Genomic DNA, 26,221 nt, shown 5'->3' on the forward strand with positions numbered 1-26,221 from the left:
CAGCTGCAATATAAAACAGGAAATAATACTCAGTTTAAAAATCAAGGATGTTTCCACTGAAGTATCTTGGATTCTTAGAAACGTGGCTTCAAATATTTGCTCATTTCTGAATCCACTTGGTGGCCTTGGATATGTTGCTATCATTCATCATTTTTCTGTTCCCTGATTGCTTATTTAGAATATTAATGGAGTTCTTATAAAGTGAAATAAAAGCAAGAGTTGAAAACATTTTGTATGTTAGAAATCTTTAAAAAGAATTTGATATTTGGTTCACAAAGTTGCTTTATACACTCTGTTTATAAATACAATTGCTATTCTTTGACTTTTCCCAGGCTGAAATGCCTGTTCCTAGCAAGCCATGTGAAACATGTGTCTGCAGCTCTGAAAAGGACCCAGACTCCAATACAAATCTTGTAAAATGTCAACCAGTTACATGTGATAAGGATTGCCAAGAGGTAAGCACAAATCTTTATTTCCCCTATTACTGCTTCTTTCCCAACAGAACAATCCTAACTTATGTCTGTACACAAGTAAGTGCTATTGAATTCAGTGGGTCTTTTCCCAAGGTAAGTGGGGTTAGGATTGCAGCCTTAACCACTGCAGGTGGCTGCCTCTTCCACATGTATCATTCATGGTTAACTTTTCCTGTCTGCCAAACAGGGTTACGAGTACCAGGTAGAAGCTGGGGAGTGTTGTGGAAAGTGTGTCCAGAATGCATGCATAATCAACATGAATGAAACCACTGAGATACTACAGGTAATTATGTATTCTCACTCTTCTTCTCCTTTCTTTACCCAACTGACAATGATGATTGTAGGCGTTCTCAAGCATACTTTTTGCTCATTCTTGGCCTTCTTTTCAAATTGGGACACATGAATTTAGAGAAGCAAAGTCTACACTGCATACACAAATGAACACTGAACAATCTATTTATGATGTATTGGATTTGGATGCCAGGTGATGCAAGTTCAAATGTCGTCTTGGTAATGTGGCAATATATCTCACATGCGATATCTCTCACATGCAAAGCCAAAGCCCACTTACCTGCGTCTAAGAAAAAAAAGACCAATTTCCAACAAGTGTGTTTAGGATTATAACTACAGAGTTGCTATGGAAAATGAGGGTTAGAATAAATTGTGACATGTCCTGAATCAATGAGATGTGATTGTGGGGAGTGGCAATCTAGCTAATTTTAGCGTATATTTGGTATGCTAAAACTTGCAAACAAAACGAATAATGCTATGTTTTATTCATGACAACAGCCTGGTGATATTTGGCCACCAGGAGGAAATAACTGCAGCTACTACGAATGTGAGCAAATGAATGATACATTCATTCTGGTCCAGTCTAAAAGGAAATGTCCCATCATTCATCCAGAGGAGTGTGAATCTGTAAGTTTTCTTTTTCCCATTCTTAATTTATAATCATTTCTGCTCTACTTATGTTAAAGCTCAGACAATAAGTTCTCAAGACGTTTTTGAGTAAGATATCATGTGCAATCACTGTCACCAGTTTTAAAATAATAAACAATACTCAGACTTATCCTGGACAATGGATATAGGGAAACTTGGGGGGTCTGTAAGGGCACAGTGCAAATCCAGTACTAGAAAGTTCCCACTTTTGCATGCAGCAGTAGTGTTTTGTTTTTTAAAACAACAACAACCTTCTTTTCCTGTTCTATAGCATGAACTTGAACTGACTCCTGATGGCTGCTGTGAAACATGTAAACCTAAAAGTAAGTGAAATTTTTGCTTACCTTGTTGATTACTAGGGCATTTTACAACAAATGACTGAACAATACTGTGCCTAGGTCCAGGTTAACTCTTTTTAGATTAAGAACCATCTCCTGTTATCTAACCTTCATATATTGTTTGAGATGGAGAGAAACCTATTCTGAAACCTGCAGCTGTAGTTTGTCCTACTTATTTTTGCTGAAAGTCTTGTTTTGCACTGAGTCTTCATAAGAACATAAGATGAGTCTGTTGGATCAAGCTTATGGCCTATCTAGTCCCGCAGCCTTTTCTCACAGTAGCCAATCAGATGCCTGAGGCAAGCAGTACAGCAAGCAAGTAGCAAACTATGGTTGCTTTGCAAAACAGACCTACCTACAAGAAACTTTCTATAAATAGCATTTAGCAGAATGCTATCTATTACTAAAGACCTAAATTAACCCTACTCTTTGATGCCATATGTCTATATGCCTCTTTTGTTCTGTAGCTCATCTGTAGCCAGAGGTAGAAATCCACATCAGTGAAAATTATGACATATTTATTGATTTCCTCCCCCCCCCCCCACACCTCTTTCTTTCAGCAAATGACTGCAAGGTTCACAAGAACCAAACTCTTATACGTCAGAGTGAATGCATATCTTCTGAAGTTGTGGAACTGACCTACTGTGAAGGGGCTTGTCCAAGCTCTTCAAAGTAAGTGACAAAAAGTCCTATCCATTTATCCACTTCATTTTGGGATATTCAAATCATACCAAGCAGAAAATTACAAAGGTCCTCACAGTGAATTTCATATGCATTTTGAAGCAGGAGCACTCTCAGCTCTTGTATGTGAATACACCAGTACGCTGATTACATTCTGTCATTATGACAATGTACACAGAACCCTAGTTTGTTAAGGGTGCTGGAAATAGCTCTGGGAGGAGAATATAAACCAACCCCAGGATTGTTTTTGGGATGAAAATTTGCTTTAAATGTATGGTGTGTATGTAGCATCTATCAGTACCATTATTTCCCTTCAGCTTGCTGCTTGGGCTCTCAAAATTGCATTGTGTCCCTAATATAAAAAACCAGGGGAGAAATCCAGTGTCACAGCAGTGGATGCAACAGGACTTCCCCTTCCTCTCGTCCTCCCTGTGCCCCCTCAAATTTGTTCTTTAGGGCCCCCAAGCCCTCTGGAACAGACTTTAGGAGTGCACAGGAGACTGGAGTGGGGAGCAGCGGAATGGGAAGCCCCGTTTGCAGAAGTGAAAGTCCATTGCACAACAGGATGCTGAATTTGGTTTAGTCCCAGATTCAGAAGTAATTTTCACCAGAGCTGGAACATGAAGTGTTGTACATGTGATCATTTTCTGCCATTTTCTGCTAATCATTGAATAAAAGACTGTCATCCTGATTCTACACTTTACACAACTATATACAAGAGAAATGTTGTATTCTTTATTATTATTATTTTTACATTTGGGACAAACTGTACTAATTTTAGTGTGCTTTATTCAAAATATTAGAAGCAAAATGAATATACAACAGTATTTTAATCATTCTTATTAAACAACAGACAAATTGTAAGTGGGTTGGTTCACTATTCCAGTTTAGACACTGCAGCATTCAGGTGCATTAATTTCAAACACCCAGACTCACAAAGTATCTTGTTTCCATGTACGTGGTACCCTGATTTTCCATCTATCCATGTGGCAGAACTAGAGAAACGTTGGTGTGTTCCTACAGGAATATTGGAGGGGCAATCCCAATCCATAACACACTTTTATTTCCCCAGATCTGTTTCCCTTCCCATATTCTGGTTTGGAAGTAGAACTTGAATCATGCGAAAGGAAAGTGTTTTATGTAGACGTAGCCTTTTGCATCCCCACTCCTCCACTCCTCATGTTGCTTTGGTTGCTCCCCTTCATTTGGTAGCATGTTGAGGACCAAATTGCTCATGAAACAAAAACTATAAATAGAAGCTTTGAAAGCAAATACACCTAAGCCTGTTTTGATAGGCAAAAACCTCCTGCTCTTAAAGCCAATCATTGGGATTTGGTAAATCTAAGCTGGAATAGTGAGATCTAGCAGTCAGCCTAGACTGCTAAATGTGGTAGAGTCACATTTTCAGGAAAACTTCTAATCTAATATATTTCACTTGGACAGGTATTCCAGTGAGGCAAATGCAATGCAACGTGAGTGTACCTGCTGCCAGGAGCTCAAGAGCCATAGGAGAAAGGTGACCTTGACATGCCAGGATGGCAAAATCATTGACTATGACTACATCTACGTGGACGAATGTCAGTGCATGACTGCGTGCATTCCACAATCCAAAATTTAGTTACGGGAAGAGGAAAAGTAGTGACTTTGCATTCGTCACAGGAAAAAGAACCCAACATGTTCCAAAGCAGCTAAAACCAGTCGCCATCTAAATGCTACTTCATGTCTCTCAATATGTCCCTGAAAAGGTCAATAGTAGCCTTTTTCTTGGTCAGCTGCCTAACCAAATTAATGTTCTATTTCCTGCATGATCATTTTTGGTCATTTTGGCTAGCTATTTACAAAAACAAGTGCATTTAGAAAAGCTTCCAAGGATCCCTATAAATATAATAAAATGATGATAGAAATGTATAACATTGTACTGTAAACTAAACTTATGCTTCAAATTTTCTCTGCAATGCTGTTTATTTTTGGCAACTATCTTTTAAATTACTGAGCAACCTTTGCTACAGAAGGAGTGTTTTGTATAGTGTCAGCAGGCATGAGATTTTGACAAAGATAAAGCTGCTTTCCTTTTTACTCTTGTTTCTTAAGATTAATAAAAAATTTAAGCATGTTTCAACTTTGACATCTGCCGATTTCATTCACTGGGCATTGACATCCCTTAAGTCACATCACACAGGGCTATGGTTCTGTTGTTTGGGACACCAAAAAGGATGGGGCCCAGCTGTAGTCTCTCAGGATGCTTTTGGGCTTTGTATGGATGTTTCTTCTACCCAATTGCAAAGTGCAAAGCAATAGCTAAATCTTCTTTATTATTACATTACAATGTTGTTTTACAATTGTTTTTATGCCATTTTTTTCTCGAGCCATCCTAGGCTCCCTTTGCGGAAGAAGGGCAGGTTATAAAACTCAAATAATAAATGATTAATGATTGGGATTTTTATACCATCAGTTCAATCCTATTTCATTCAAAGTAAGAAATTTATCATTTCAGTAAATTCAGTATATACACCAAATTCGGTACAGACCATCCTCAAACCTTCCTCTCCTATGCTACCGAGCTTCAAACCAATCTCTTGAGCTGCTTTCTAAACATAAGCCATAGAACCTCCAATCTCCCTACCCTGCATTTCTCATTTTAATGGTGGAATGTGATTCGGCTGATTCATTCTACTTAATACTCTTCAGGTCAAATGTAAAAGCCTTTGGTGAAACCTATTTTTAACAACTCTAAAGCATTGCTGAGCCCTGCAGCATAGGGAAAGACACTCTGTAGAGCAGGGGTCGGCAAGGTTTACCTCGCTTGGGCCGGTTTACTCCAGCAGAGATCCCTCCGTGGGCCGGATCGTGAGTGCATGCACCTGCATTTTGCAGCGTCTGCACAGACGCGATTTTCGGAGCTGCAAAAGCGAGTCCCCGCACTGTGCTGTGCTAGTTTAGCGCAGCGTGCGGGGACTTGCCAAGCAGGCGGCTTGGTTCAGGGGCGGCTCGTGGGCCGGTTAAACGACCCCCATAGGCCGCTTGTAGCCCATGGGCCTTAGGTTGCCGACTCCTGCTGTAGAGCAAGGAAACACTGTCCTCTCTCTACCAGCATGTTATTCTTCACACTGGATTGCAGCCTTTAACAGATTCAGCTTGCTGTTCCCCTGCTGTTAAAAGCAGTAGAATGCAGAGCAGGGGCAGTCCATCCTGTTTTGCTGCCTAAGGCACCCCCCCTTTCGCTGAAGCTCAGTAAGAGTGGAGATATTACGCAAGGCCTTGCCATTCATCTTCCCTGCACTTCTTGCACCGCCTGTGAAGAGTGCAGCCACTGTCGCCTGCTGCTCTCCTATCTCCTATGTTTAACCTCAACTTCTGCACATCAGGGTTTCCCTGGTCCGCCTCCAGTTGCCTCAGGCGGCAGTGGTGTGAAGGAGGGAGTGCAACTCGCCTCCCTTGTGGCTGCTGAAAAACTAAAAAGGGAAATGCCTTTTCACAGCCACTGCAGCCATCAAGTGACAAGGAGGAGGAAGCTAGCACTGGCAGAAGAAAGGCCTGGAAGAGGCAGAACCATGCACAGCAACAGCAAAAAAAGTGCTGGGGAAGCAACAGCAGCATTTTCTGTTTTGCCTCAGGTGGCAAAATGTCTTTGTCCACTCCTGCCTTCTGGATTCAATGATGTTTCAGGGTTTTTCTGATCCATGGGAGAGTGTCAAATACATTCAAAACTGAAGGTATGGAACTCACAAGGAAATGTTTTTTATACTCTGTTCCATACTGCAGCAACCATCCACCTAGCACTGACTACATGTTCACAGAGAATTTAAAAGCAATATCCACTTCATTAGTCAACAAAAAAAATCTCAGTGGTGTGCAAGCTTCTAGAGTGAGTGAAATGCTTTAGGTTAGAAGAAGACAAGATGGAAACCCCATTCTATAGCTTTTTAACAGTCTTAAGAGGATGGAGAATTGTGGACTTAAAATACAATTCTAAGAATTTTTACTCGGGAATAATTCCAACTAAACTGAATTTAATTTGCTTCCTAGTGACAGGTGTACATAGGGCTACAGCCTCAATGGGGTTAGATTGTGCTTGATGCATTGGCCATATGCTTTGTTCAGTTTCCTGGATAGGGAATGGCCAGAATTATACGATAGGAGTAAAGACCGATGGAGACTCGAGAGTTGCATATTAATGTGCAGTGTCTCATGCACTTTTTAAACAACAATGGAAAGCCTTCCAAAAGCAGAGAAAGCCCAAATCGGGTATTATTTCATATTCACAGTAAAGATATTCTGATCCACTTTCTCTTTTAACCAATGGTACAAAATCAGCATTCTTCCTGAAAGCCTCAAAGCAACAAAAGTTGCTATGTTCTAGCATCCTGTATCTCTGAATCGAAGGGTGTTTTTATGGAGATCCAGACACACTGGAGCCCTTGTTGTGGCCATGTTGTTCGCTTACAGCCAACTGTGTTGCAACGCTATATTAATTAAGTTCTCCCGATTTTCTCAGCTGGTGTAACGATTATATTCAGTGAGTGGTGGTGACAGCAGCAAGCCTTCAATCTGAAAGCACAATTCTGGTGCCTTTGACTGAGCTAATTGGTTATGATGTTCATTTAATATAAGGAAAGCACGAGGATTCATGTTTCCTTGCCTAGCTTATAATGAAACATGCAGGCCTTGAAATGACATCTAGATTACATTACAAGAGGCGATGCCCTGAGGTCAACAACAAGGAACACAGCTCTTTTGCCTCCATGCTGAGCAACACTGCTCAAACTCTTAAGTGCCACATAAAACAATCTCCTACTTCTTTTGAAGTAAAACACACCCATGAGAGATAACGAGATTGCAGTTTCCCACAAAAGGGGTAGGACTTAGGGGAGCTGAGACGAGACTCCTGTTTGCTTGTATCCATCCATCTCTGCCTGTTAGTCCTAGCAGATGGGCGAGTTTTAATACTATGCAACAGTGGGCTCCAGTGCAACTGCTGCACTTGTTGCACTTGTTTTTGAGTTGCACTTGTTTTTGAGTTCATTTTCTGCATTTTGAAATTATTTTCATCAAAGAATTAGAAAAACATTAACACAGAACTTAATACTTAATCCAACTGTCTTATTTTTTATTTCTTAAAAAGAAGCTGCAAGAGTCATTAAGATGTCAAAGGTACCACCAGGACGATGAGCTTCTGCAGTTATTGTAAACAGGACAAAAGACCAGGGCCATAGCTAGGGTGTGGTGAGGTGGGCCCATGCCAGGGGTGAAGGTGTTTGGGGGATGCAAAAATATGTCCATAAACATAAATATTGATTATTGCCTCTTTAAAAAAATGGTTTTAAATAGAGGATGACTTGAATGGGTGGAGGGGGGGGTGGAGGAGAGGCGGAAGAGCTAACTTGTCCATGGCTAAGGGGCGCAATCTGGAGGGTTCTGCCAGGGCGCAAGATCACCTAGCTATGGCTCTGCAAAAGACTTCCAAGTTAGTAATTATGCTTCAAGGCATAATCAGATTTATCACTTCAGTTACCAAAAATATTCACTCACCTCATCAAAAATGTTCACTGAGGACTTTTTCCTTTTAGTTTCAACCTATGGCACCCTAGGCTATTATTATTTTTCCTGTGTAGAAATTGTTTCAATTTAATTTACAGCAGAGGAATATCGGGTAACATGAAGGAAAACATTACCATTTTGGAATGTAGTGGATGACTGGGGGGGGGGGGGGAGCTTAGGAAGAGTCCTGCTGGATTACACCAAAGGCCTTTCCAGTCCAGAATCCTGTTTTCCACAGAGCCCATACAAATGCCCTTGAGAAGTTAGTCACCACACAGCTCACCCCTACTAACTCTATATTGTTTATAAGCCTATTACCAAAGCAAAGATCCCAATACTAATCCTTGGGGAGCTCTACTTTCCACATCCCTATAGTTAGAGATCAATTTATTTCCAAAACTTTGAATACTGCTACTTAAAACAATTCCTGATCCATAACAGAACCTCTTCTGTTATTTCCAGATTCTGTCCTGAATTCTGTCCATTCAATTTTCCCCCTTCTCATTTTTGGAACTTGTTATTGAAGGAAAAACAAGTCACTATTGATTATCTAAAAGTAAAAATAAAATAAAATGGAAGTATAATTTATGGACTCCCTTCAGAAAGTAGCTCCTTTCCTCTTCCTCCTCACCATTTTGCCCATATTATTTTGCTTCAAAAGATGGCAAACTCTTCTGGCCCAGGGAATATCAGAAAGCCATTTAAGCATCGTTTGCATTGCGCCACTATTAATCTTGACAGGATATTGTGTCATTTACTGGAACCACTTCAGGCTTGATTAGAGCAAAACAATATGCTTTGGGAGACTACCACATGAGGGAGGGGAGATATAATTTTCTTCCCATGTAGCGAGCTTGTAATCACTACCAAGGAAGCTCTATAGGGCTCTTGGGATTATAATGTGGCATAGGTAGTTTCAAATATTTTACCATCATGAAGCTCTGCTAAGAGCCATCTACACAACTCAATTAAACTGAATTACTAATGTAATTACCACCAAAGGCTTGCCTGAAGCACTAAGTGCACAAGGACAACTTGTGGTGTTGTTTGCTTCTCAAAGCTCAGGAGCAAAACAAAGTGCATGTCAGATGACTGAGGATGTCTCCATGTAACTGCTCACACTAGTTTCACCATGTGGTTTAGTACCTGAGTATACAATCTTGCAATAATATATGCCTGATTGTGCAAACTGTTCAAAAATTGAGATGTGACAGATGTTACTCATGCAATTTGCTCTTTGATTTTATTTTAGTTATATATATATATATATATATATATATATATATATATATATATACACACACACACACACACACACATATATATATATATATACACATATATATATATATATACACATATATATATATACATATATATATATATATAAAAGGCCATTGTTAAAATTGCTTTTCCGGGAAACAGGTATTTAAATTAATGTACTAATGAAAATACCTGGAGGTGTTAATTTAAAACAACTCTGATTTCATCGGATATCCTACCAACATATAGACTATAACTGAAAAAATAAAACCAATGTTTCAGCAATATCTGGATAGGCAACCTTTTATGGAGTAAATTCATCGTGTAGTCCAGTACTAATCATCCCTTTTCAGATATGTACAATTAATTTCAATGCATTATCTTCTCAATTATGCATGCTTAGCATTGCAGTCATAAATCTGTCTATTTCATCCACTTTTCCACATTTGCACACAATTGCACTTAGGACACACTATTCCCCGAACGAGATCGTTTGAGTGGAGTATCACAAACAAAGATATACAAACAGTGCTGTAAGACACTCCAGCTCATCAGCAGCAGAGAGAGGTAATGTATAAAGTGTTAAGGGTTGTAACACAGGCACATGCAGCCTACAAATTATATTAAATTGCATAATGACTACTAGACAATAGTAATCAAAGTTTAATTTTATAAAATACCCCTTTCCTGAGTACTGCAATTTCACTTCATTTTATTTGCCCCACAAAACCACCCTGTGTGGCAAATCCCTCTTATTCCTGTTGTATTAACCAAGAAACTGAGGGAGAAAATACGACTAAGCAAGAAAAGCAGTGTGACTGAAAGCAAGAATGGACTCAAACCTCTATCTCCTGGGTTCATCTGCCAACACCCACCAGCCACTTCACCACACAGATTCTTAAATGATTCACTCTCCTCCAAACAAACTATCCTTGCAGTATGGATATTCCACTAAGTATAAACAAATACCAGGAAAGCCTCTTTGGCCTACAATATTTTGGGTTGTGTTTTACTCAATGTAGCAACAGACTTAGGTTAGTCCTATTAGCTTCAGTGAGTAATAGCTGGATTTAAAAATTGTCTACATTTCACTTAATATAATTCCTAGCCTCTGGAACATAATGTCGCCTAATAAAAACAAACACTTTCCCATGGTTTGGTACACATTTATTAAATTAGATAGAATGGGATAAAATATTTTACAATGCAAGAGACAAACATCTGAACCTCAATACAGTAAAAAACAATGTCTTCAGAATTATTACAGCAAAACATCCTCTATACAGTATTACAGGTCAGTCAACACAAGCAATAATATCTGCAAAGGGAAACACTTGGAACCATCAGCACACACTCACACAGCAGTAGAGAAGAAGGTGGCAAGCATCTAGCTAGACAAAAATATTCCTGTATTTAACCCACTCACAGGTCCTTGGCAGGTTTGAAGCTAGTGCGAATACCAGTTCAGTCTTCAGCAGAGTTCTTCCGGCTGTGGAGGAATGCTGTGCCAGATGCACAAAGCTGAACATGCTGTTCATTTAAACGGAGCATATGAGAAATTGTATTGAGAATTGTGCGTTGCACAGCATTTCTTTTACTTGACAGGTGATGTTCCCACATCAGCAATTTGCACCCCAATCTTATTCCCATTGATCTGGAGGCAAATTTCATTAAAATCCATGGGGATTACTTCCAAACACATGTTTGAAGGATCGGGGGAAATCCCGGTAGTTATCAAGAAAAGATATGCATATAACTGTAGCCATGCTTGCAATTACCCCTTTCAACTTTAATGATACATAGTAGTCATTGAATGCAGGACATTAATTTAATACAGGACTGTGTGTTGTCATTGTTTTCTTCATGATAGAGGAACATGTTAATAGCAATCTATCATATTTACTACCCATGTTCTTCAATTGTTCTCTCTGCTCTATTGTTTAAAAATGCAGCTTAACAACCACTACTAAAGCTTCCCAGACTTTCCACAGGTCTCATATCCTTGTACCTTCCAGAAACTGAATTTAGTCATAACACTCCCATTCCTATTTATGTCTTTATTGTGAAAGTGCATTCTCAACTGTTTGCACTGCGTTTACAATTCAGGATCTTCCCTAAACTAAAAGAAACCCTTTAAAACCATCTCCAGAATAATCTTAATAATTATTCTATTTTAAGTACTTGGATGTCGTTTTCTAGAACTACACAGTCCATTTTATTCTATGGGTATAATGCTACAGCAGATTTTTCCAAACATCAAATTGTTATTCCAGACTTTCCGCTGAGTACGTCTGAGTTCTCAAAATATATTAGTTCACAAATACCACAAGACTTACCTGTACTATGATGCTACTGACAATGTATGCCATTAGATAAAAGTTTGATCTGAAAGTATTGTAAAATATGAAGAAAGTATCCAAGCTAATTTTCTGATGGACACACAAGCTTCTTCGGTCTAGAGCAGCCCTTGCCAGTCTGGTGCCCTTTAGATGTTTTGGACTACAACTGCCCAAAGCCATGCTGGCTGGGAGCTATACAAAGCAGCTGGAGGGCATCAAGTTGTTAAAGACTGATCTATAGGATGTTGTAAAATACACACATTGCAGCAGATTGTATTCATGTATTTAAAAAGCAACAGAAGGACAGGAAGGCGGAGGAGGGAATAAATGCTCACAGATGCAAGTCTGCTAGCTAGATGGAAGGATACATACGTTTTAAGCAACAAACAGAAAGAAAACACACAAATTTTTGGTACTGTATTTAAAAATCATTTCCTCCCCTATATTTTAATCATTAAAAAAATAAATATTTGAACTATAAGCTGGCTGTGCCAGGAGTACTTATGATGATATGATGAAGTATTCTAGTGGACAATTTTTTGAATGCTTGAAGGAGCGGAGCAGGAATTGGGGGGGTGGGGCGGGGGAGAGACAAAAAACATGCACACTTTTTTCCAAAGTGATAAAAGTCACAACCAATGTGAGAGTCTGAACTGTGTTCAAACACTTGAGAAAGTACAAAGTATGACTGGCAATTACAGAAAGTAATTAAAATGTTTTAAACCCATCAATAAGCCAAATAGCACATTTAGAAAAAATGTGCATATTAAAGTGCATTACTTTGCTTTTTTGCCAAACAAGAAAGGAACTGATTAAACAGATAAAAAATTGTCCTCTTCTACAGTTCTGCAGGTCTAACAATACACAATGAATATGTACAATTCCCCTCTTCCAACATACTGGGATTGTATTTTAAATTTGGTTTGCCTCATTTGTGACAATGGATTCTTTCACAGGCCTCAGTTTTGATGGAATTAAGGCCAACTGGTACTCAATGAGTAATGACTGTGTATATCGTACTGGTATTATGCCTTGAATTTTTTTTTCTTAAAAGGGAAAAATAGAAGATTTCATCCATAACAAATGATTATGGATGAAAAATGAAAAAAAAAATTAAAGCATTATTATTCTTTTATGGTAACTGATCATAAGGACATTTATTAAAATGTGATGCCAAATTTTCCCAAGTATAAAATCTTCTCACCTTTATCTTTTTGAATGTCTCACAAATGTAGAAGCAAGGACAGTGCAAGTAAACACAATAGCATATTAGGAAATAACCCTGTTCCTCCAGTCTTTGCTACTGTGGCCCGAGAAATAATTAACTTCAGATTTCAGATGCACAGCAGCACATCTGATAAGAGTAGCTATCTCTAAACAAACAAAACTCAACAAATATATTGCATTGGTGCCCGATTAATAGGTTAAGCAATGGAATCTCTCATTAGAAAGATCACAAAAGTTACAGGAAAGCCAGTTTGTCTATACTAAGAATTGTTATAAATTGCTGAACCTGCTGAAGGGCACTGTGTAATCACTTTTCAGACAAATATTATTTTGATAGGAGGGAACTTTTAAGAGAACTCCCTGTTGAACAGCAGTCTGCTGTGATCACTCAACCTCTTATGACAACAGAATGCATAGTGTCAAAACTAGGTGAATAAGCTTGTGTGTGTTTGTTTTCCAAAATGGGGAAAGGAAAAAAAGCGGCATAGATGCTCCAACTCCACCTCTCGAACCAATGCAGCCATACATGACAGAACTGATATATTAATAAAAATGGCTGAGATTTCTATAGAACATATGTAAAAACAAAATGTGCAAATGTCCAACAACCACCACCAACAAAATGGGAACATAATCTCTCAGACAGGATGCTTTCTCAGGAAATTCTTCCTATACCTAAATCCCTGGGCTTGGCAAATCAAAAGTAAGGGTAACAATGAAGATGGAAAATGAGCAGATGGTCTAAGATTCCTCTGCAATTTGAAGCAAGGAATTGATAGCAGCATCCTTGTTCCCTCTCTGGGCTTCTAGCACTGAACGGATTACTTCTCTGTCCATGTTGGGGAACATGTCCTGGATAGATTTTAAATCCTCTTCATTACATACATGCTGAGGGTTGACAGCGGGAGGTGGAACTGCCACAGGTACCATGCCTGGGTTACAAACGGTAGGCATTCCTGGAAAATAGAGAGAGACAGTTGAGGAAGACTGGCAAGTATTTTTTAAAAATGATGAAATAGCTTTCAAATACCATCAAACTCATGGAGTTAAAGCACAGTTAAGACAGAGATAGGGAACCAGTGGCATTTCAGATGCTGTTCAAGTCCCAGTCAGCAGCATCAATGACCAGAGATGATGGAAATTACAGTTCAACAACATCAGGAGGACCAAACATTCCCCATCCCTAGGTTAATACGACTCTTAGGCCTAACTTTCCACAAGTTCAAAGTGTTTAGTGGGTAAAATCTTCCTGTTTAGTAATGGTATTATGTTCTAGATGTAAAATCACAGACAAACAAACGCAAGAATGAACTATTTTAATTAAAGAGCCCATTTGCTATTTTGGAAAATTAGCTATTTACAAGACTGGAAGTTGCCAAGCACCTAAAAACTGGCTACTAATGCCAAAAATCTGAAAAGCCTGGTTAGTCCCATGCAGTCCTTGTGCTTAAACAGAAAATACTGCCTCCTAAATATTTCACGCTGGATCCTATTAATACAATTCCTGCCCCTAACCTTAAGTTTAGATAGTGAACAGGATTTTGCTATAAAAAGGTAACCTTGAACCACAGATAAATGCATCAGTATCAGCCACAATTTGCACTACTGGAGAAGTAATAATGATATTGAAGACACAAGATGTTAATGATTCCACTAGCTGATATTGTTAGCAAGAGGTGTTCCTACCATCTTGACATTACAGCCAGTAAAAGCAAAAATCAGAACAAATGTTTTTGATTGGAAATCAAATGTATAAATTAATTGATTTGTTTTTAGTCACTATATAGAGTAGGTGATAACTCCATCGTTGACAAAATGCAATATAACTATCAGGACTGTGAGAAGAGGTCATTGCGAAAACTATTTGGGAGAAGCTGTTGAAGTATAATATAATATTCAAATTAGCTGCAATCCAGACTGCCAAAAGTCCATGCTGAATTCTTCAGATTATTCTGTGACCTCATCCAAAGTTGCACAAGCCTGTAGATCAGCAGTGAGGAATCCGTGGCCTGCAGGCCTAGGCCACATATATGACATCAAGTGTGGGTCAGGAAGACACAGTTAGGCAAAAATGGTTTTTTGCAAGTGCTAACCATTATGGGTTCGCCAGAGCTTCTGTATACATCATTATGCAAGGCACAATGACCCATTGATCCTCCCCACTTCTGTGCACAGTTATGCAAGTACCAACAATCAGCAGTTCCTCAAAGGGGTGCGTCAACAGCATTATGCAAAAATGTATCACCTGACATTAAGTGATTGACAAGTGGGTAAGCTCGTCTCTCATACTTTGCCCATGGTGGGTAGGGGAAATAAGGAGCATCGGCTGCCAGCTGGCTCCAGTTTCCCAACCCAGCTCTAAATAGTTGTATACTCTTGTCTGGCACAACTCAGCTCTTAAGAATACACTTGTGTGAGTCTAAAAGCTTTCTTCTATTATTTAAGACATTTGATTAAGCTAATGATAGTAGTATACCAGAATTTGTTGTGATTTTCATTCTGTGCAAGAAACAAAGCTCCTAATAATCTGACAATCAATGTTGCCAATTAAAATAAAAGTAACATTAAAATTATTTTCTTATCACAAGACAGACAGTTCAATTATTTATGAAATAACCTACCTGAATTAAAACTGATCAACACTAGTACTGAATAATACGTATTTCAATGTACACAGAGTTGTTCATGGGATGTTATTTCCTACTTACAAAGGATGTATTTCAAATTTTATGAAACAGGTTTGGTCTCAATGCACCAGCATGGCTGCAGCAAGAAGCATTCAGGCATAAGCACTGGCATTTAATAAAACATAAATGCAAAAATGGCAATGTGTTTGATAATGCACACTGGCTATTTACAAACAAGCAATGAAAACTGACTTGAAAATAAATGTATTCAAGTTGTACAGAAAATCCTGCAGAATTGAAAACAAAATTCTAGTACAGTCAAGTGCCTTCATATCCCAGTACCCTAACCCCCTCAAAATTTCCTAAGCAAAAGTCAAAGCTATCAATGTTTATCAGTGGAACACATTCAAATGTCACAAACAGGAGGGGTGGAATCTAACTTTCATGAGCATCTCTGTATCTTACTTAAAATGCTGCTCCATACTTTCTTTATCTTTTAGACACTTTCTTCTGTCAATACCTATGATGGAGGTCAGAAATAATTCCGGGACAGATAAAAATGCTAACAGTTGCATTATATCCCCCAACTCCACCCTGTGCCTGCTCCAAATTTTGGACATTGAACATTTTACTAAATGAGAAAAGAGACACTTGACTGGACATTTTTATACTGCAGTTAACAGTGAGGATGTCACAATACTCCTTCTGATTTCAAGTCATACGGTGTTGCACTATGGGCCACAACATTTTACAAAGGAGAAAGGGGGAATGCAGCCTAAGTAGCTTTCATTCCTCCCCCCCCCCCCATTTTTACGGCAACATGACAAATAGGACTTGCAAATCACTGCTGCAATAAGCCAGATAGTTACTGGAGCTTAGGAACTCCTCAGAGGCAATTGACAAGTCCCATATTATAGTCAGTGTTGGGTAGCCCTGATGAAATTGACTTCAAAGTAGTTATTTTTAAAGAAGCAAATTAGCAGGTTCCATCCCTGCCCACAAGTTGATAAAAAACTAATCTGTCACTGAAGAATATTGACCAAGTGTGTACGTTCCAGATCACAGTCAAATGGGCATTAAGTACCCAGTAGCAGTTTTGTGAGTGCAATCTGTCTTTAGGCGGCTTGGAAAAGCCAGGTTGATAACACTGCAAAACTGATCTTATCTGTGGAGCAACTGATCAAAAGCAAAGATGAAAGCAGATGATTTAAAATCTAATAGGCAAGCAAATTAATGACAAGATGGTTTACTGGAGAACCCAATGGGATATGATTTTTGCCCTTCCGCAGCTTTACAACTTTTAATTTTAAGATTGTTTGGTGTTGTAGCGCAACCACCATCCTCCTCAGCACAGAAATCCAGAACCAAGGTAAAATGGTTGAAAATGGAAACAGTTAAGCTTGGGCATTAAATTGGCCATGCTCTCTCTTGAACTAGGCCCAGATTTAGCATAGGAGCAATGTAAGAAATTCATGGTTTGACAACTCTGTGCCAATGCCATGCCTGCTCAGGAAAAGCCTTTTCTGCAACCGAAACAGAAGTCATCTTTGAAAACAGCATAGGGCAGGTCCTGAACATAGAACGTGTACTGAAACATATAAAAATGGTACAGACTAGTGGAAGACAAGGTACTATTTGACACTCCTTTCTTTTGTTATTATGTTCAAAAGGAACTAAGACATGCTAGAGGTACCACCTCTTAGTTCACAAAGTCCTTTCTCCAGCCCAGAGTAGGAAAATGAACATTCAGGCACTAGCCCTCCTTTCAAAGAGTGACTACAAGCATGGAAAAGCTACTTTAATTTATTTCAAGGATTATTTGTACTGTGTGTCCTCTGACAGCAGCTATCTCTTCCCTAAGGTAGAAACAATTCTGCTAGGTTCACCCCTTTCCTACTCAAAAGTGCACAAGTTCAGATTCCTTCAAATTCACAAGACAAGTGATAAATAACTTTTAAACTTTGGAGCCTTATTGCAAATGCAAGCAATTTCTTTTATTAAAAATAAGTGAAGTCATACAAATTTCCAGGGGGAGGTCTGTCAGGGGATGGAGTGATAAATGAGTATGGAAAAAGTGACAACACAAAACTTAATGCTAATATATATATTAATGTCATCAAGAACACTAATGGAAAGTTTGGAGAGAAACTTCTGCCAACTTTAAGATAAATAAACCTACTATTTGTAATAACAAAATTTGTTATTGTATGAAGAACTACCTTCCATTTTTCTAACACATTTTTGTTTCCCACTGAAATCACATAGGATAAAATAAATAATTCTGAAATTGGTGTATTGTGACATCCACCTGCAATTTCTTGTATTGCAACATATTGCATACAAATAAAAAGCAGTTTGCATGATCTCATGCATAATTCTTGTTCCTGTTGAATGGGATGCAAAAAGAATTAAGAAGACTTACCCAGAGCCAAGTATTCAAGCCCTGAGGACAGGTGAAAGTGTGGGAAAGGAATAAAACATGGAAAACAGGCATTATTCTACTTAATGCTAGGAAATTTCCTCCAAGGAGACTGAATTCGGACATACTACAGATTTTAGATGCCAGGATTTTGCCTGCTGTTTCAAACAGCAACATGCAATCCTATGGATATTTTTACTAACACATCTAGTGATCTACACTTACCCCATGTCATTACATCCTATGAAATGATTAAGTAATGTCCACCATTTCCATTTTATTGACACCATACTGTCCCAAATTGTCTATTTCTCTTCTTGCCCATATCATCAGAGTTCCTGTCGTCCTAGTTCCTGCCACACATAAGCACACTTCTATACATCTAGCCACCCTTATATTTCACGTGGTAAAAGGAATGGGGGAAGTAAGATTCCAACAATGCCAAACATGAAGAATAAGTTTCATAATTCAAGTTGATTACTTTGATGGGTGGGTAGAGATCAAAAAAATAATTCCAGTTTATAAAATTTGTTAGAAGAATACCATTTCTACTATCCAAGAATAAAGACTTCTTAGACTTCCTCCTGTGAATGTGGAAAACCTAACTTCTACAAATAACATAACTAAATACATATTACAATTTAGGTATTGCTGTCTACAGCTGGAAGATCATGATAACACCTGGTGTCCAACCTTTTTACTGCATATGTACTACAGAATTTTAGAAGATGCATTTTATCTAATTAATTGCTAAAACCTTTGAAAATGATGAGTCAATGGGACTGAATAGATGACATTCTGTACTTCATCCATCACATATACTGTTTTTATTGTGTGTGTGTGTGTGTGTGTGTGTGTGTGTGTGTATACACACACACACACACACACACCAGAGAGGGTGGACAACAGGGTATCCTTCACTTCTTTACAAATATTTAATGGCATCACAGGCTGTTTTGCACAGCCCCTTTTCAGTCCATCTCTGTTTACTTTTCCTGCCAAGGTACAACTAATCCTAACCCCTTTGTGCCTATATCCCCCCTGCTAAGTATCTGTTTCCTCAGCATGATAGCATCTTATCCTGTTCCTAGATCACAAACACCCTGTTAATTGATGGCAACTGCAAAGCCACACATTTGCAGTTCACAGCTATGAGTGAAATGTCCCTCATCAGCAAAAGCCTTTGGCTCTCTACAGAATCTGATCTTTAGGTCCAGTCTCTAAGTCTGCAGTCACACAGATCAGTCAGCATCAAGACTGTTTCAAATCAATTTAAGACTTCTCACTCACCACTGGTATCTCTTTCTTCCTTATTTTAGAACCTAAGCCAAACCTCAATCACTCTGCATGCTTTATCTATCACATCTTCCCAGCAATCAAGCAGAGTACCATCCAATCTTGCAATATGGTTTAAGTGACAACTTGTCATAATGGCTGGAGCCAATAGGTGTTGTTGTCTATGGTGTTATATATGGAAGGCATCACACTATCTACCCATGGCCTAGGTTAAAAGGCTAAATGCTGTGAAAGTGCCAGAAATTTTTACACTTCTCAGTCCTTTCAACAGACCATGCAAAGGCTGAATGAAGTTGTACATCATACTAAGAACTAGACAGCAATGAACCATTCTTCTCAAATATGGACTGCATGATTCTGATACATACTACATTATTCGCTGTAATAAGACACCCAGAGGAGGAATATCACCAATGCATAAGCTGAATAAAGATTGCAGAGCTATTAACAGGACATCTGGATCTCAGTCATAACTGAGGCTTGAAGAAGCACACTACTGAAGCTTTGTAAGTATGATAAAATACATGCTACTGGCAATGTAATATTTATTCATTCACTGCAGAAACACTCCATGCACATATGCAAGACAATGTACATACCCTGTTCTTCAATTCATCAAAATATAGGGTAACTGAGTTTTGCAATACTACAAAGTTATGCCCTTGTTTTTACAATACTGCAAGTTGCTAAGTAGAAGTAAGAGGGAGACATTCTCTATCACATCTGGCAGACTGAATAATTTGGGTTTACAGTCAAATTCAAACGACCAGTTTGTTTTTGAAAGTAAGATTTATTATTGAAGGGGTTCTAAAGACTGGGTAGAATATGCCATAGATATTTAAAGGCTTGAAGCCAATTGTTCAGTATTTAAAAACTTTTTAAACAAAATATATATTAGTTGCTGGAGCTAAGGCCTTCATTTAAGAACAAGTACAATGAAAAAGGTATTTCCTTCTAGAGATCAATAAAAAAGATTTTCCTAATTAATTGCTCCACAATGGACTAATCATTTTAATGACCAGAGACGATATCCAATGTTAGTCATACTCAAGAGTAGCTCCACTGAAATACATGGACAAGTCATTTAAGGCTAATGATTTCAATGGGTCAAGTTTGTGTATTACCAGCATTGAGTGCCACCCCATATTTTTAAGTGAAAAGTGAAACTATGAATGAAAGATATCCACCAGTTAAAAGCAATATGATGTATCTGATTAGTAATGAAGCCAGAGATGACTTAACTTCTTCAGCTAGGGTTGTTCAGTCTTCCCACCCCTGCCCCCAAATTGCTTAGTGGGATAAAGGAGCAAGGGCCCAAATCAGCCCATGGGCCATTTCCTTCCCTGGTTTAAGTGAATTTAAAAGGCATTTTGCTAAATGAACCAACAAAAAGTTGAATGCTATGGTATGAAATATTCAAAGTGTTTTATTCCATCATAATATATAGACATATAACCATGCAAATACACAGGTAGATTACAGTGTAGCATAGCATCAAACTGACAGTCTTAGAGACTGTCTAGCACCTTAGAGCAGGCATCCCAAACTTGGCTCTCCAGCTGTTTTGGGACTACAACTCCCATCATCCCTAGCTAACAGGACCAGTGGTCAGGGATGATGGGAGTTGTAGTCCCAAAACAGCTGGAGGGCTGAGTTTGGGGATGCCTGCCTTAGAGACTAACATATGTACTGTCACATAAGCTTCAATTGTGACAATATCCCTGATAAACTAAAAGTGATCAGCAAATTTGGAATTATTTCATAGTACAGGTGCTAGGCTAGCGTAGCTAGAAAGATAGCATGACTGATTTAAATTGATCACTATTATTACCGTGTACAGTAAGCTCGCAACTCACATGTATTTATCTTGTGTGCATTCACTTGATACTTAAAAAAAGTAGAAAGGGGGCAGAAAGGCGGTAGGCAGAGAGGCTATAAAGTCTCAACTATCAGAAGTTTGGTAAATGTTTGAATATACAAATCATGCCCAACAAAAACATTTTAGGAAAAAATGGTGAAATATGCACTTCAGTCTGATCCTTAGTCACAAATTTTTGTCGAACATCATCATATTGGTGCGACATGTCATAAGCCTTCAGCCTTTGAAGAAGCTGACATCTTGCCATCCCAACTCCATAATGGATACTGAGTTGAAAATTTGTTTTTATAGAAGGCTAAATATTCTTATGTACAGTAGCACCAGAAAACAGGGAATGCAAGATAAGGAGAGATTTGCAGGGAGAAATAATTTTTGAAGAGCAATAGGAGAAAACTCACTATGGAGGTACAAGTCCAAATGGCATGGCAAGAACTTTGGTGCACGAGGGATAGGAGAGCTTGTGTTCACACAGTTTTCCTGTACCCTAAACACAGCCCACTACTTCCACATAATTTTAAATACTAGGAAAATCAATAGACCAGAAGGCAAGCTGCTGGTTTAATCCATTTTACTCCTGGAGTTGTTCTCACTGTTGATCACCAACCCTGTATATGTGCAGATATGGAGCAATGCAGATAAACATCCATTCTTTCACATAAAGAGGAAATAAATGTTTTATACATTTCTAAACTTGTTCCAGTCAAAGGAGAGGGAGAGGATGTGAAACTTTTCATGAATACAAGCCAACAGGAGGCCTGTGACATTCACATAAAAATTATACATGCTTCTAACACAGCAGTACTTATTGCACTGAAAACAAATTATTTTGGCTTTTACTTGATACTGTTTGAAGCACTACATAAACCTGTATAAGTAGTCTGGCCAAAAATAGTGTGTACCACATACTGGGCCAATTCAGATACTATGGTAGACCAGAGGTGGGGGGAACCTCTGGCTGCTGGGCCTACATAGGCCAGGATGGGTCCAACTTGGACAGCAATGCCACCCTCCACAAACCACACTAGGTGTGGGCAGGTACAGCCCTGGCAGCAAAGGACCAATCAAGAGCTCCCAAGTAATCCTCTGCAAGCAGGGCTCCTTGTCAGTGCTGATCACCTAATCTGAGTCAACAGGGAGCCCTGCATCCAAACAACTTCCCTTAAACAGACTTCAGAGGCGTTACCTGTAACCGCTGGTCAGCTAGCTGATGGTGGTTACAGCAAGAACCGTATATACTTGAGTATAAGCCGACTTTTCAGCACATTTATAATGCTGAAAAAGCCCCCCTTGGCTTATACTCAAGTGAGGGTCCTTTCAGGTTGCTCCTTCCTCCTCCTCCGCCTTTGCTGCTATTGGCAGCGGTGGAGGAAGAATGAGCAGCCCGAAATCAGCCCTTTCGGGCTGCTTGTTCTTCCTCCGCTGCTGCTGCCACCACCAGGTTTGTGGTGTGGTGAACCGGCTTATACTTGAGTCAATAAGTTTTCCCAGCTTTTTGTGGTGAAATTAGGTGCCTCGGCTTATATTTGGGTTGGCTTATACTTAAGTATATATGGTACTTTAGATTAAATGTAGATTCCTGTGTTCTCTGATGCCAAACAACTGTTGCTAATTTTAGCTATGGTTAGTGGAAACAAGTCAACTTCAAACCCCAGTTAATGAAGCTGGCTTGTTACCACTAACCATAACTAAGATTAACCACAGATTGGGTCTCGACAACACACTAAACTGTGGTTCATTTAAAGAGAGAATTTGAAGTGTTGTTTTTTTTTAATCTCTTCTCAGTCATTGCCTGGGGTGGGTGGGTTGTAAACCCAAGGCTCGCTAAGGCTTGTTCAAAATGTAGCCACGCTGACAGCTGTATAAATCCTTCAGTTCTGTGAAAATCTGTAAACAGCTTGAGCATGCAAGTGCCTTATTAGTCTCCAAATTATAGTTTCATACTGAATGTTTGATTTTAAATGCTGGGTACTTCAAAGAACAGAGCTTGTCTCTGCCTCTGGTTTTAAATTAGCAATTTCTAAGAGACTTGTTTTTCAAAGCTCAAATTAAAAAGAAAAAGGAGTTACATACCTGCTATAGGCACATATCCAACTCCTTGCTGATACACTGTGGGCATCAGGACCACTGGCTGAGGCTGCATCATCATGGCAGCTGGTAAGGACTGGATATCAAAAGACAGCAAAACTAATGAGTATTTGAAAATTATTCTAGGAACAAAACAAAGCAGCAAGAAAATGCACAAAAACCACTTAAGTCCTGCCATACAAAGGCTAGGAAGCAACTTTTTGGCACAAGTCAGTAAATGCCAACACATCCCAGGAAAATTAAATGAGTTCCATTGAATTAAAAGACATTTCAAAGGAACTATAATAACCTATAAATAGAGAGTTCCATCTGCTCAAATCAAGTTATGCTTTTATGATAAATTGCAGGCAGTTTAGGCACTGTTTCACTCAGAGTACAATACTGAGCTTCAGAATAATTTCTGTGGCCCGGATCCGGAAATGTGAAAGTAGAAGAAATTCTGCTAGTGCTGATGCTTTGTGAATTGGTGCACAAGAGCTAACAGAAGACACTGTGCTACATTATGCAAGTACTTGCACAATGAATTGCACGGACAAACCACTTCTGGATAAAACCCTGCTTTTTGTACACTGTTACTTCTCACAATGTGAGAAACTGGAATAAGCTTCATTTACAAATTTTCCTGTAGAAAAATATCATTCCCCAGTTTAGAAACAAAACATGAAGACCATCAGCAAAATTCTCGTCAGTGCCATTCATCATTAATAATTGTTCTCTCTCATAAAAAATTACCTTATATATTCATATTCCCAAAGGTTTATCCATAACACACACAGTATTTTTAGTAGGACACAATGGGTCATTCTATATCAAGTGATCCAACTTTTTTACCTCATATCATCCAATTTTCTTAATATTTTGTACACTTGTTGAATGATCAAAACTAAGTTTAAATATCATTTTTTTTATCTCATCCCATTTTCACGTTATGAGGGTTTGAAATTTCTGAAAAATTGCAATTGTTTTGGTTTTGCTGGACTACACAAAAACCTTAAAGACTCAGCCCAGGTTTGAGATACATCAAAACTAAAAACACCAATCTCTTCAGAACTACATGGGCTTTAATATGATATGTTACATTTGCTCTGAATTTCAAATGTAAGTTACAAAATTTCCAAAAGTGATTAAAAAAAATTAATATGATTCAAAATTTCCAGGTAATTTGGAGATTTTGTGGAAGGAGATTCTGTTAATCTTGGCTTTCAATATGCAGTTCTGTTAATTCTGATACACCTTTACATGTTATCTACTCACTTCTCTATTCTCTTCATGTATCAAACAGACTTTGAGTAGTTCAATATAGCAAGTTTCAGAAGTTCACTGCCTCGGGTTCCAACAAAGCCTCTTTCCGCCCCATTTCGTCAGCAAACTCATTGCCTCCTGCACTAAAGCAACTATTGTCAATTAACTTACTGTATAAGACATGACCAGATTAATCATTCCTTCTTTGTCATCTCCTTGCCTTCCACTCAGGCTATACCATTCATCTTCTACCTTTCCTTGTTTCAGTGATTCAGGAATAGTAACGTGCGTCCAAGCAATGCGATCATCCATTGAAAATGCTCGCTGAAAGATACATATTTAGGTAATTATGAGGAGAAGAATTTAAAGGGACAGAAATGTAAGTGTCACTATCAGTTTTAAAATTTTGCTATTTCACATTAAAGTTAAAATAATTGTGCTTTCAATGGAATCAAGTTCTCATCTGTTCTTCAAAAGTAGGCTAATTGTCCTTCCTAATCCACTCATAAGGAGAAACACCATGGTTCATGGATAACTTGGAGCACTAAGATTAACAGAAAAATAAACACAAGAACTGGAAAGTAACATTTCTTCAAACCTAGTGGATTTAATATAAAATTAAAGGGATCAATTCAAGTTATTGCTGAGCAGATAGGCCTAGGTCCATCAGCACAAGCATTTTTGCTTGTTTGATGAAACAATCTGCCCTCTCTCCACCAGTGTGCTGTTCTAGGGATTCTCCCAAGTCAATTTGGGGCAAGGAGGCAGGGAGAAAGCCCTGTTGCACCAGCAGAAATCCTTCTGTGGTTTTCCGCTGACAGGATTAGTTAGCTGAATTTGGCCCAAAGACTCTTACCAGTGCCAAACTTTTTCTATTGTCATTATAAGTTAAAGAGACAAACAGGAACTGAACAAGGAGATTTTAAAATGGTGTGGAATTCCAAGCACTGTATCCAATGATTACAAAGCAAAAAGCAACTACTCCCCTTCCCCCTCTTACTATAGCTTTGTGCAACACCGTTCACAAACGTTTAGTAGTTCTGCCAACTTTCGAGAGTGGTTTTTGGGGAGGTACAGGGAGAAGAAGGATAAGGGAAAATATTGGATGTGTGAATTGCCATAGGCTTTTTCAACCACTGGCTGCAACCTCAAGATTTTGTTTTAGAAACATTACAATAATGCACACAGATGGCTACTTAAAGCCTCTAAAGAAGAGTGGAAACAGGTCAGATCAAATTATGGCCAACCCCCTGTAGACCACATTTGACAGATGGACAGAGCTACAGAGGAATACAGTCATACCTCATGTTACGTTTGCTTCAGGTTGCGTGTTTTCAAGTTGTGTCCTGGTGCGGCCCGGAAGTACCGAAAAGGGTTACTTCCAGGTTTCGCCGCTCGTGCATGCACAGACACGCAAAATGACGTCACACGCATGCAAAGAAGCGGTGAATCGCAACCCGCGTGTGCGCAGACATGGGTTGCGTTCCTTTCAGGTTGCGAAGGGGGCTCTAGAACAGATCCCGTTCGCAACCAGAGGTACCACTGTAATCAAAAAACCACTCTATGGCTCCTGGTTGTTTCTTTGCAGCTCCAGTTTTCTGTCCCACTCAAAGTCAACGATGTCAGGTGAGTGACATGTGTGTGTGGTGTGGCCAAGGGAGAACAGCCTTGTGGGGCTACACTTGGAAGGCGAGACAAGCCTAACTTGGCAAGAGGCTTCTCACCCATGCTCTAAAGTAAATAAACCTAATTCATGCAAGTGAAACATTGCCTTGGAGAATTACCAGCATGAGAACTAGGAGCTACCTAGTTTGGGAGAAAAAAGTAACTGCCAGATGGATGCATGAACTGATTTTTATGTTTAAGAAAACATTA

At 38.9% G+C, this 26,221-nt stretch overlaps 2 protein-coding genes across 6 annotated transcripts in view; one reads left to right on the forward strand and one right to left on the reverse strand.

Moving 5' to 3' along the window:
- Window positions 1-4,550, forward strand: part of LOC310749638 (mucin-5B-like) — a 61,445-nt gene extending 56,895 nt beyond the window's left edge. The window contains exons 44-49 of the mRNA XM_083586929.1: window positions 333-455; window positions 661-756; window positions 1,263-1,391; window positions 1,684-1,735; window positions 2,311-2,422; window positions 3,875-4,550. Of these exons, the coding sequence (XP_083443055.1) occupies window positions 333-455; window positions 661-756; window positions 1,263-1,391; window positions 1,684-1,735; window positions 2,311-2,422; window positions 3,875-4,049 (687 nt within the window). The 3' untranslated portion in view covers window positions 4,050-4,550. The remainder of the gene's footprint in view (window positions 1-332; window positions 456-660; window positions 757-1,262; window positions 1,392-1,683; window positions 1,736-2,310; window positions 2,423-3,874) is intronic.
- Window positions 4,551-10,384: 5,834 nt separating this feature from the next.
- The window catches only part of TOLLIP (toll interacting protein), a 33,881-nt gene continuing 18,044 nt past the window's right edge, over window positions 10,385-26,221 (reverse strand). For 3 of the 5 annotated variants that reach the window (XM_083587868.1, XM_083587865.1, XM_083587867.1), the window contains exons 4-7: window positions 24,518-24,670; window positions 23,090-23,180; window positions 17,848-17,868; window positions 10,385-13,754 (exon numbers count right to left, since the gene is read on the reverse strand). In XM_083587868.1, the coding sequence (XP_083443994.1) occupies window positions 13,540-13,754; window positions 17,848-17,868; window positions 23,090-23,180; window positions 24,518-24,670 (480 nt within the window). In that variant the 3' untranslated portion in view covers window positions 10,385-13,539. The remainder of the gene's footprint in view (window positions 13,755-17,847; window positions 17,869-23,089; window positions 23,181-24,517; window positions 24,671-26,221) is intronic. The other 2 variants (XM_083587866.1, XM_083587869.1) reach the window with 1 other exon arrangement.

The sequence above is a fragment of the Podarcis filfolensis genome, assembly GCF_964270895.1.
Source record: "Podarcis filfolensis genome assembly, chromosome: 1".
Lineage (NCBI taxonomy): Eukaryota > Metazoa > Chordata > Lepidosauria > Squamata > Lacertidae > Podarcis > Podarcis filfolensis.